The following is a 12,238-nucleotide window of genomic DNA, read 5'->3' as shown; positions in this document are numbered from 1 at the left end:
ACGCGCTAACTCCCGACCTTCCGTTTGCGCGAGCAATCTGGTACAAGGGTCTACCCTTTGATGGTACCATATAAATAATGCTTTTTTATTTCACCATTTTTAAGTTATAAATCCCTGCTACAGTAGGGGGTTACGCTTTCACGGTCTCTCTATTTGCTGACTGATAAGCAGATAAGCAGTGTGTACATTATTTTTTCAGCATTTTTCAAGTCCTTCCATTTTTCCTTTTGTGCGAGTATTGACATCAGTCGTATGTTCTTTTAAACGTGTGCCAAATGTTCTGCCTATTCCCCCAATGTACGCGCTGTCACAGTTCGAGCAGGCGATACGGTATACACGTCATGTAGTATTTTTGTTTTCAATTTTATCTTTTGGATTAACTAAAATGTTCCTGATGGTCTTGTGGGGTTTGAAAGCTAAAGAGATGTTGAATGTTCTTAAGGTGGGGGCTAACCTCTCGGACATGCCCTTGATGTAAGGAATGATAACTAACCCCCAATTTTTCGTTTTCAAGTCATTCTTATTTTTCAAGTTGTTGGTCACCTTTGTTTCTATTTTCCGTTTTGTGTCTTCAATTGTCCAGTTAGGGTAGCCGCAATTTCGAAGTGCGTGTCGAATTTCAAGTTCCTCGGCTCAGCTGTGCTACGCGATAATCCGCATGTTGTTAGCGACTAATTATCTATTATCTTGTATCTTGGACTAATTATCTATCGTTGGAAATAAGTTTCATTGGTGTAGAGAGACATCTTTTGTTAGTTTCTTTATTAATTTAGAAGAGCAGCATAAGAGAAAGAAGCAGAACAGGAAGGAATAGTAGTACAAACATGGAAGACCGCGTAGCCATCCACAACAAGTACAACTAAGCCTATGCAACACAATTTTATTTGGCTCTAAATTGTTTTGTGTGTGTGTGTGTCACTGTGTGAAGTATCTCAGCAAACAGCGTCAGAAATGTATGGTGGATACTGTTGTGGTTAGGCCTGTTGGTTTGGCTGTTGCCGCTTCAATTCCAGCTGCCAGCATGCTTCGGCATGTTGCTGAGATTCTCAGTGGTACCACGTCCAGTGTTGGTTTTCTAGATCTAGAATCTTTGTTATACAATGCTGTCAGACCAATATTAGTTCAAAAACATTTTCCAGCAATAACCCCAAATGTTTTTTTTTACTAGCTAATCCTTCCCAGCGATATGCCTAGGTGAGCATTCTGCATTCATATATGTGTTTGCTCCATTTATGATGTATTTTTAGCTCATCTGACGTAGTCAGATGCAGCTTGTAGAATCGCATGATTGTCCGTGCGTGCGTGCATCAACAGTTTGGCACAAATCTTAACCGCTCGACGTACCGTCACAACCCCATTGGAAGATTTGTGTGCGGAAGAGCAGACTGAACAGCCGATCGCTGATTCTGACGTGCAGCCGATCTGCACTACTGCTGAGCAGCAAAGCTACGCCTCTGCTGGATACAGGTTTCAGAAACTCCCTACTATCCCCCCAAGATTTATTTGTATTGAAAGAGAGCAACTACAGATGGTTGAGGGTGTTGAGGTGTGTCTAGCATAGCAAAATGTGTAGACGATGTGAAATATATATAATTTTAGAGAGTATCTTGGTGCGCTGGGTTCACTCACGACCTTCCGCATGCGAGGCGATAATTCTAGTACATTGGTTTACCCTTTGATGGTACCATATAAATAATGCTTTTTTATTTCACCATTTTTAAGTTGTAAATAAATCCCTGCTACAGTAGGGGGTTACTGGTAGGTAGCACTTTCACGGTCTCTATTTGCTGACTGATAAGCAGATGAGCAGTTTGGACGTTGTTTTTTCAGCATTTTTCAAGTGTTTGGCATTGACCTGTTCCCTACGGAGTCATATGTCAACCTGGCTGTGAGTAAATATGAGAAAATTACTAAACGATTAAAAATCAAACAAACTGTATAGAGGATGTGAAATATATATATTTTTAGAGAGTATCTTGGTGCGCTGGGGATAGATGCCACCAGGCCAGACTCCGATGGCGATGGCGACTTTGGCAGCTCAGCTTGGGCACAAATCTTAACCGCTCTACGTACGGTCACGATATTCGGGACGTGTGGGGGATCGTGGAAATACGGAATTGCGGCACAAATCTTAACGGCTCGACCTACGCTCTTAATATTTGGTGTATAGTGTGATGGGCAGGAAACCCATCACCAGTGCGAAATTGGAGATCACAGGTCAAAGTCACACAGCTGTATCTTATTATCTGTATATTGTGTAAAAAAAATCTTTCCCGCACCTATAGGGCGGTGCCTATCTCCGTTTCTGTAACCCTGAAACACCAATCTAAAGGTTCCCGTTCATACATACATACATACATACATGATGATTTTGTAGGCGAACAATAATACAGTCACACTGTCATTGTAAAACTAAATTAAAATTTTGTACACGCACACACACACACACACAAGTTATAGCATAGCCGTGGCGTATCATCCGTACGGCGTATGTCCACAGCCTAACATAAACAAAAATAACTTTTTAACCCAGAAAAGTGTAGTTATGTTATGTTGTTAAAGGGTTATTCCTTTGAACTTTCAAGCGGCAAACATAAAATCAGGCAAAAATGAATTATTTTAACATTGCATGCTTCTACTGGCTCAAGGATAGAGAGCATGTCTAGTAATAAACATCATCCTATCCTATCACCGTCCTGGACATCATCTCTATCCTTGAACCCTTCTACTTGCCTATATGTGTGATAGGTGCTCAGGAATAAATTCCTCAGGAATACGTTCATTCAAAGCTTTTAGACTACAAAGTGAAACGTTCGGGTCGAATGTTTCAAACGCGTTTACCGTTGCCGCTGTGCGGCGATTGTTCAGCTCCGCACACTTGCCGTGTTATGTATGTATGTATGAACCATGCTATGTAAAATTATACACACTGGCAGGTTATGACCCAATGGTTTTTCTGGTCACGTACATGGCTAGCTGATAGGGAAAGCGCAACGTTTTTGTTTCTGGGAGATTATAGTATTCTGAGCGAGTTAACGAGTGAGTGAGTCGAGAGTTCTGTCAGGTCGCTGTTAGTTCCGATAACGTTTTGTTGGTTTTTAGCACGTTCTATCTCGAAACCGGTTACGGTAAAAATTCTTAAATTAATAACATAAACAGTCGAGGTGCCTCTCTGTCTAGAGACTCTAGACTACAAAGTTTGATTTCATAAAATGATTTCTATTAAAAGTTGTGATATCTAAAAGTGGCTACATTGACTCAATTGAAGTGATGGTTGCTCAAATATAAACAATATGGCGCCTACGGAACCGCGACGAAACGCGTTTTTCGAATTGTTTCTTTGATGAGCAAATATAGGCTTGATACATATTTTTACAGTTTTATTTTCAAAGCTAACGTTCAGTTAAAGTGTAGTGAGTTATTTACTGACGTTTTTACAGTTGTTTGTTACACAAATTTACGTGGAAAGTTTAAGGGAAGCTACTTTTAATATCTGCGACACGATCGCACGCTTGCACCAGAGGAGTACAAATTGTTCCCGAGTTTTTCTGTAAAATATTGATGCAAAAGTTGAAAAGAGTGATGTTGCATTTTTAACCTAAACAGTAACCCCCTAACTCGTGTATTGTATAATCAGCCTAACCCATCAAATCTCATAAACTGTATGCAGATCTAACCTCTCACATACAAAATTTAATTTTCTACAATAGCTGGCAGGTCATTGAAGACAGGGTTATTATGGGGTAACAAATATCGTAACTTACCGTTTGTATTTCGTATACTTGCAACATCAGTGTGCAGCTCAGGCGTGTTCTCACCATGTGTATAAATGCTGTTTCAGGGCTCTAGGACTCGGCCTTCCACAGTGCAGGGAATGGACCCAGCTGATCCAAAGTAAGTTCAGCAGTGTCAGTGAAATCAAGCTTGACTGCATGTGCATGATGGGCCACCAAGTATCAGCTATTGACATATTTATCACCAATCACACTACAAATTCGTCTGAATATCTCGTTAAAGCAACAACTGAGTAACCTGTTGTTTATCCTAGTTGTGTCTCGGAAACGCTTCATCACGTCGTGTAAATTAACGCGACAAGATTGTCGTAGCACATCTGCCAAGTGTAGGCACTGTACAGACATTTCCCATAAATGTTCTAAACTCTAGAAGTCGTATTACGAGGGCGTGCGGAAATTATTTGTTCTCACAGAGGAGGTATTGTCCATTGACGCGAGACAGGAGTTGCCTTGTAGACGTTGTATACGTCTACACTTCTGCATCTGATGCTACAAGGAGTTCCTCTTTTTGCAGGGAGGGTAACTTGCCGGACATACTCCAGGCCGGCAGCCTGCACGAGTTCCTGCAGGAGCTACACGACAAGTACGGCCCTATCGCGTCGTTCTGGCGAGGCACGCAGTACACGATCAGCATTGCCTCACCGGATCTCTTCAAGGAGCAGCAGCACGTGTTCGACAGACCAGGTAACGGGCGGGGGGGCCGAAAGTGGTTCCATGGCCAACATCTGACCTGATTACGTGTGATGATGAATCTATGTTGCCACGGGGCATGATGTTAGAGGCAGCAGAAATTGAAGTTGGGAGCGTTTTGTTAGTAGAATAGGCTAAAGTGAAGAATTATGAGCGTGGTTCATCTTTTTTATGTTGAAGGTGGATTTTCGGTGAACGGGAGGTGTTATGTTTCACATGGGTTGTTGTAGTAGTAGTTCTTGTGTTATTTAGAAACAGCAAAAAAATAGGTAGAAAGGATGGCTGCACAGGATGGCACCATAAAATAGCTGTCTTTGTCTATAGGGGTCCTTATCTGTTATCACTCTTATTTCCTTGTGAATTTGGTGATGTGCGTTTAAGTTGCCGCTGTCATTTCGTTAGCCCAACTTTTGCAGCCAATCTGTACGCAAGTCTGGAGACACTGCTCACAGAGAAGTCGATACAGTTTGCCAACGGACCGTCAGCACGTCACAGGCGCACCATGTTGGACAAGTATTTCACTGCTGATTCTGTAGCTACGTACTATGGCACATTACACAAGGTAACTTGTCCGGAATGGGCACTTTCTAATTCTATTGCATAAATTTTTTTTTATTAAATTGTTTGAATTGATTCATTCAAATGTATGATTTAATAGTCAATTCAATTGAATTTTATTATACCAAGTAAAACACCTTTAAAGAATAGAACACCTTTGAATATCAACAGTATACAGTATAGCATTTTTTCGCATAAATTTCTTTCACGATAATACGTGAAATAAAAGGAATCGTTTGACATTTGCACGAATTGAAATCGGTGAATCGGGTTCAGACCTAACTAACTTGTGTGGTTGTCTGGACTCAGCTGAGCAAAGAGCTGAGTGAGAAGTGGGCGAGTCTTCCTGCCAACCAGCACATACCGCTGGAACAACACATGATGGCTCTGGCAGTGAAGATGTTCCTGAAGGTCGCATATGGGTTCTATTTCAACGACGATCGCCAGGTTCTGGCCTTCAAGAAAAACTATGATCTTGTGAGTACATTCTACATGTGGTGGAGACGCTTTGGAAAAAATAGATGTTTTCAGCCATCAATCCTTAGTAACAGGGGTCGAATTTCAACTTTTTTCTATCAAATTTGAGATATTTAGGATATTTGAGATATTTTACGCAAATTGAAAGCACTCCAAGGCAACAATCTCCCAAAAAAAAGGGGCATAAAGGCAACTTTCTTGTTCATAACACTTTTCATGTAAGGCTAAAAGGCATGCATACACAACATTCAATTTATAGGAAGAGCACTGAGGCAAACCAGATAGCGAAGTCACAGTAGCTTATATAAATATTGTCGTAGATTCCAGCCAGTTTCCAGACCCACTGCAGCAAGTAGGGAGGGCAATTGCATGCACTTACTCTTTGCACTGTGGCAACATTTTTTGACACCTACTATCAGAAATGCTACGTTAGTAGTCAAAAGCATCACTTATGTTCCAGGCGTGGCATGAGCTGGAGTCTTGGGTCAGTGGCACAACTCCAGAACCCGGCAGTGAGCGAGAGAAAGTGTTTCTCGATGGTACGCACACACAGCCGTTAGTTTCTATCTCTCCCATGAAAAAACTAGTGACAAACAGCATCACAGTCCTCGCGCAATTATTCGTGGTTCAGTATGTCTGTACGGCACGGCGATGTTAACCTTTCATTGCTGTGTTTCATGCTTCGTGTCTGCGTGTTTGCGCTTACAGCTAAAATGATATGCACGCACGGCCGTTAGTTTCGATCTCTCCCACGAGAAAACTAATAACGAACAGCATAGCATCACATAGTCGTCATGACTCGGAGCGTACGGCAGAGGTCACCTCTCTTGTTTTCGTGTTTGCGCTCGCAGCACGTGACAGCATGTTTGCGCTGATAGAGGCAGCCATGAAGCATCGCGAGGATCACGCTCCGACGAGCGGCGGCGGCGACCGCCTTTTCCTCGATGTCCTCCGCGACCCGGACAATGAGATGGACGCCGACGTGCGGACGGCAGACGCGTTGACCTACGCCGTGGGCGGGATGCACACGACGGGCATCGGTGAGTCCGTGTCGGCGTGCGCGCCGCGCGAGCGTGGCGAATGCACCGCGTAGCGAGGGTTATTGCATTGGCGCAGGTCACTACCGTTCTTGTGATGTTAACGTTGAGAGTTGTTAATGTTTTCTGTGCTGTTGTCCGATCTCTGGGGTCTCGGGTTTATGCACTGTTCTAGTTCGTTTAGAGTGGATGAGATTAACATATGGTCGTAGGTTTTGCTAACCACCACTGTTTGGTGTATGGATTCTGTAAAGTGCTGCCATCTTTGTGCTGCCATTTTCTGCATGTTCCCGGACTGAAGAATGATATATCGTAAGTTGATTTACGTGATTATTTTTCCCCTCGAACTCAGCGCTGACGTGGGCGATTTACTTCCTTGCGTCACACGAGGACATTCAAGAAAAACTCTGCAAGGAACTAAAAGACCAGCTAGGGGACAGTGTGATGAGCCCGCAGGAATTTAGTGATAGCAGGTGCGTAAATGTGAACGATGAAAAGAAAATGTGCATGTAAAGTTTGCATTTTTATAGCAGTCTGTCTATTTTGCCACATTGCACGTTTGTTGCTCGATACAACAGCACGCACACTAACACCAGCACATACTGCATCAATAATTTATCAATGCTTAAAAATCCTACAATGCAAAAATGAATAAAAATTCTAGGAAATCTGCAATAGCTGTACTGCACCCATGTGACCATGTGACATGCCTATGCATTGCGATAACAAACTGTTAAAACATTACACCTATCATCTTATGATTCAGTGCTACTTAAACCTAACTAATAATGATGTTGTGGTCCGAGTCATGATCATACGATAAGTGAGGACCTTTGTGATTGACTGCAATCATCTTTTCTGTATGATGACCCTTTATCGTGATGATGACTCATGCGATTGTAATGTATGTATCGCCTGCAGTTACCTGCGTCAAGTAATTGATGAGACCTTGCGCTGCGCGATTATTGGACCTCATGCCGCCAGGGTGCAGGATTTCGACAGCAAGCTCGGTGGACACATTGTTCCCAAGAATGTGAGTGTATACACGTGTTGCTAATGCTGGTTCTATTGTAGTGGTAATGGTTGTGACATCATTAACACACCTTAATAGTTAATACCCCACATTAAAAAAGTAATGTATTTCAGAAAAAACGTTTGTAATGCGAAAATCCATAATGTGAATCGTGTTTATCCGTTGATTTCCGTTACGTATTTCGGGACGGCTTTTCGTGAGTTTTTCCGGTCAAAAGAAGTAGGTGATGCCTACAGTAATGGTACATTGCTTTTGCAGACACCCGTAATACAAGCTCTGGGTGTAGTGATGCATGATGAGAAGATATGGCCTGAACCCAACAAGTAAGCATAGACAAGCGCAATTAGGGAGTTTATATGTAGGTTTTTCATTAGTAATTAGCATAAAAATCATGTACAACCATTCCAGATTTGACCCTGAACGATTTAGTTCCGAAAACAGCAAAGGTAGGAGTTCTTATGCCTTCCAACCATACGGATTTGCAGGGAAGAGGATATGTCCAGGCTACAGGTAAAAACTTAATGTGTTCACAAAGAAACCATTCAGCATAGTTTTATTTACTCCATTAACTACTCAGATTACATGCAAAAACATAGACTTGTTAATTCATGTAAATTCTGTTCCTTTCACGACCCTTCAGAAGAAACGTGTGTTCAGCACAAAGTTGAATGACTCATTAACTACTCGGATTGCACGCAAAATATAGAGAAGGTAACCTTTGTAAGTTCGGGTTCTTTCACGAGACGTGCATTGCGATGCTATTGCAGGCTGGCTAATGCTGAGATCGGTGTGGCGCTGTCTGAACTCTGTCGTCGCTTCAAGTTCCATCTGGTCGCCGGTCAAGTGGTGCAGCCCGTTCACGGCCTCGTGACACGACCCAAGGACGAGGTCTGGATCACCATCAGCAAGCGCTAGTGGCGCCATCGAGTGACCGCAAAGTGAATCGATACCAGCCGGGTTGAGGTACTGTCGTGCGTAGGCTGCCAGTGCAACGCTGTACATTGTAATCCAGCGACAATGCTGGGTGGGTTGTCGTGTCTCTCACCCGTGGAATGAAATTCGTTCCCTCGACGATTGTATATACCTGAGGGCTAACCCGGTTGGCCAGGACTGCTCCTGAGAGAGACCCCCCCTAAAGGGGGGGTCTCCCAAGATAGGTACCTTAACCATGGATTGTGCCCCACCCCTGAATGGAACCCATATCATGGGCAGGACCCCACCCCTGATTGGGACCCATATAATGGGCAGGACCCCACCTCTAATTGGGACCCAAATCATGGGCAGGACCCCACCTCTTAGTAGGGGTCTACTCCCAAATGAACAGTGTGGACTCCTACTTTGCCGGTGAAACGCCCGCTATGTGAAAATATATCCCACCTCCCGGATAGGCTTTAAATGTCTAAAAAATTCCCAGTAATTTCCTCACCCGGATTATGCTGTTGCACTGTTGTTTGCAACAAAATTTGGCAGAAATATACCTTTTTGTGCCGTAAAGATTTCAACGAGCGGGTGTCTCCCTGCCCTGTAGTTTTTTTTACGCAATTTTCACAATTGATCACGGGAAACACATCTGATCTCGCAGGAAAAACACCTACAACGTGTGAATCAGGATGCTAATATAACGCGTTTTTTGTCAACTCGTATAATTTTTATTTGCGTGTATATTTTTTTGGATGAGTGGTACAGGAAGTTTATCTACTGTAGGGAGACTCTGTACTTGTGCATGTGGGAACTGGCGCAGGCGTGGCTGCGGAATATTATCACAGTCCCGATGGGTGTGTCGCGCACTACACCGAGAGACTTATCTGATGGGCGTGTACGCAGGAATTGGCAGCAAGTTAGTAAGAGTTGCTTGCTCTCTGCTGTCCGGCTCCCCAGAGTTCATTCTCCGACCTTCCGTTTGCGCGAGCAATCTGGTACAAGGGTCTACGTACCCTTTGATGGTACCATATAAATAATGCTTTTTTATTTCACCATTTTTAAGTTATAAATCCCTGCTACAGTACAAGCCGTGGTCTACAGGTTATATTGCCCTCATCCACTGGATACACCCCAGCCTACCTACGATCACAACACATTAACTTATCTTCTCTAACATAAATATATAACGTCTGCGCAAATAATAATATATTTTACAGACAAGAATGGTGACGCAGCTACATTTGTAAAGTGCATAGAAGAGCATTTCCCCAAAGTGGCTGGGGCCGGATTCGACCTGCTGAGATCGGGTGGTGGCGCAAACCGTGGTCTACAGCTTATATTGCCCCCATTCACTGGATACACCCCAGCCTATACCTACGCTCACAACACTGTTGTTTAAATGCAGCTGTTTGCTATGTCCGCCCGATACAGTATGACCTGGACATGTCTGAAATTGAGGTTAGTATTATAATGCTTAGGAGAGCTGCACTCAGGTAATCAAAAACTCTGTGCTTTAAAAGTGTTCTGCTATTATTTTTATTTATCATTAAAGCAATTTCAATGTTTTAATGACAAACAGGGTGCTTCCAATGATGCAATGTTCATTGCTGATGTCACTGGACCAACAATTCAATGCCAACAGTGAGGCGTGCAGGTGATCATGACTAACCTACGGAGTCGTATGTCAATCTGTCTGTGAGTAAATAGGAGAAAATTATGAGAAATGAATTAAATTCAGTTTCTCTTTGTAGAACTCAAACAATCGGCAGTATTTGGTTTTCTAGATCTAGAATCTTTGTTATACAAAGCTGTCGGACCAATATCAGTTCAAAAACATTTTCCAGCAATAACCCCAAATGGTTTTTTTACTAGCTAATCCTTCCCAATTACGTCTTGCTCAAATCTGTGAGGTGCCTTAATGGTGGCAAACGATTTACAACTCTCCGAGTTCAACGGTAAAGTAATCGTTCTTTCCATCTCTCATAATCTGTTAATGAGTGATATGTGCATTGTACAAATGATATGCTTGAATTTTCAATGAGAATTCTCTCAAGTGTACATGCAATTCCTGTTGAGCTGTTGACAACCGTGTCTCCGGGCATTAATCCTCTTGAGTTACCCCACTGTGCATTCTAGGCTGCTTCCAGCTGTTTCATCATGAGCAGCTATATTGAGATTGGTTTTAGCTTCATATAATTAAGGAATTCATATGCATGGCTACCAGAGCTCCTATAATTTCTATATTTCCTATATTTTTATAGGAGTTGCCTATATTTGGGGGAACATTCCTATAAATCCTATATTTGACTGGTTCCCAAATCATGTGACTGTATGATCTTATTCCATCTCATCTAATCTTACGTACAAGTGTAAGTCTGCTGTTTACTTCTCGGCTGTGGGCTTGAGTACTCAGTTCCGACATTTGCTTTAGTGTGACAAAACTATATTTCGTTATTAACGCTTGTGCATATCTGTATACTAATGTTGAGATTACCCAACTCAAACTCAATCTGCATTATTTCCCTAGTGGAAAAATTGTGTTGTATTGGTTTGTAACTATTACGTATTGTAACTATTGTTTGTAACTACTCCATCTGCCAGCATGCTTCGGCAAGTTGCTGAGATTCTCAGTGTTGGCACCACCCGTGGTGCCACGACCAGTGTTGCCATCCTCAATGCAGCTCCACCGAGGGCAAATCCATTCTTCCACGATAGGAACAGTAAGAAAATCTAATTTTACTTCCAAACAATGCTACATTATATGCAGTGTTTCCTATGTGAACTGTGTATTGTGTCACTTTTATATTTACAAGAACCAAAATCTTGATCTGTTGGCAGAATTTGTTACACCTGGCCAATATCATCTACAATACGTGCTAAGATAATGCGGGGTGGGAGTGTACGTGAAGCATGTACGTTCCTTGATATCAAATTTGATGTCTTATATTAATTGCTGTTATGTCTGAGCTACAGCGCAACTCTCCACTATTCGTAAGAATTAAAAACTCGTGGACTCACACTTTCTGCTGCCTCTCACAAGTGGACGCAGACAAAACTCCAGATACGTGTGAGAGAACGGAATTGCTAGCTGCAGGGTTAGGAGTAGCCAAGTTGACATTTCCAGGTAATCTAGTATTTGGCTACACGTCCACGCATATATCACATAAGAGTTAATATCATATGATCTTACATATAATCGCGAATACGCAACATTACATGAATCCTCAAAGATACCTTATAGATATGCTTATAATCAACATGCCTCAATTTTCGCTTGTGGTAACTTTTGGGCCGTCTCTCATTCGTTTATTAACGTCATTTCGCAACTTTGTCGACCGTCCGTCCACTGGCAGGTTTCGCCGCGTGCAGGCGCTCGTTCTTGATAAATTTCGCAATATATATATAATATACTATAAGTTTTTCAGCATTTTTCAAGTGTTTGGCATTGACGCGCTAACTCCCGACCTTCCGTTTGCGCGAGCAATCTGGTATCTTTTAAACTGAGTTTTTTTACTGAGTATCTGTTGTGAGGTTTACCAATTATTACTTGGTTGTTATAAAAATGTTATATAAAAACTAAAAACATGCCAGAAATACACAAATCTAACTAATAGAAAACTAATTATTTCAGAATCATAGTCAAGTTTTCAAGCAAAACCCGCCAAGTCCATCAGCAATGTTTTCGCAAAACCTGTTAAGTCCACAGACAATTACAACATTGATAATGT

General features: G+C 42.2%; 1 protein-coding gene across 1 annotated transcript; it reads left to right on the top strand.

The window, feature by feature from the left end:
* Positions 1 to 3,839: 3,839 nt before the first annotated feature.
* On the top strand, positions 3,840 to 9,472 carry LOC106810896 (cytochrome P450 20A1-like). Its single transcript, XM_014814367.1, has 11 exons — positions 3,840 to 3,894; positions 4,309 to 4,478; positions 4,901 to 5,046; positions 5,352 to 5,519; positions 5,980 to 6,058; positions 6,371 to 6,559; positions 6,909 to 7,029; positions 7,478 to 7,589; positions 7,848 to 7,912; positions 7,998 to 8,099; positions 8,357 to 9,472. Exons 1-11 carry the CDS (start codon positions 3,875 to 3,877, stop codon positions 8,502 to 8,504), a joined length of 1,320 nt encoding a protein of 439 aa, XP_014669853.1. The 5' UTR covers positions 3,840 to 3,874; the 3' UTR covers positions 8,505 to 9,472.
* The last annotated feature ends 2,766 nt before the right edge of the window (positions 9,473 to 12,238 follow it).

The sequence above is a fragment of the Priapulus caudatus genome, unplaced genomic scaffold (genome assembly GCF_000485595.1).
Source record: "Priapulus caudatus unplaced genomic scaffold, Priapulus_caudatus-5.0.1 Scaffold484, whole genome shotgun sequence".
NCBI classification, from domain to species: domain Eukaryota; kingdom Metazoa; phylum Priapulida; class Priapulimorpha; order Priapulimorphida; family Priapulidae; genus Priapulus; species Priapulus caudatus.
The sequence above is the reverse complement of the archived record's forward strand: the minus strand, read 5'-3'. Positions and strand labels throughout refer to the sequence as shown.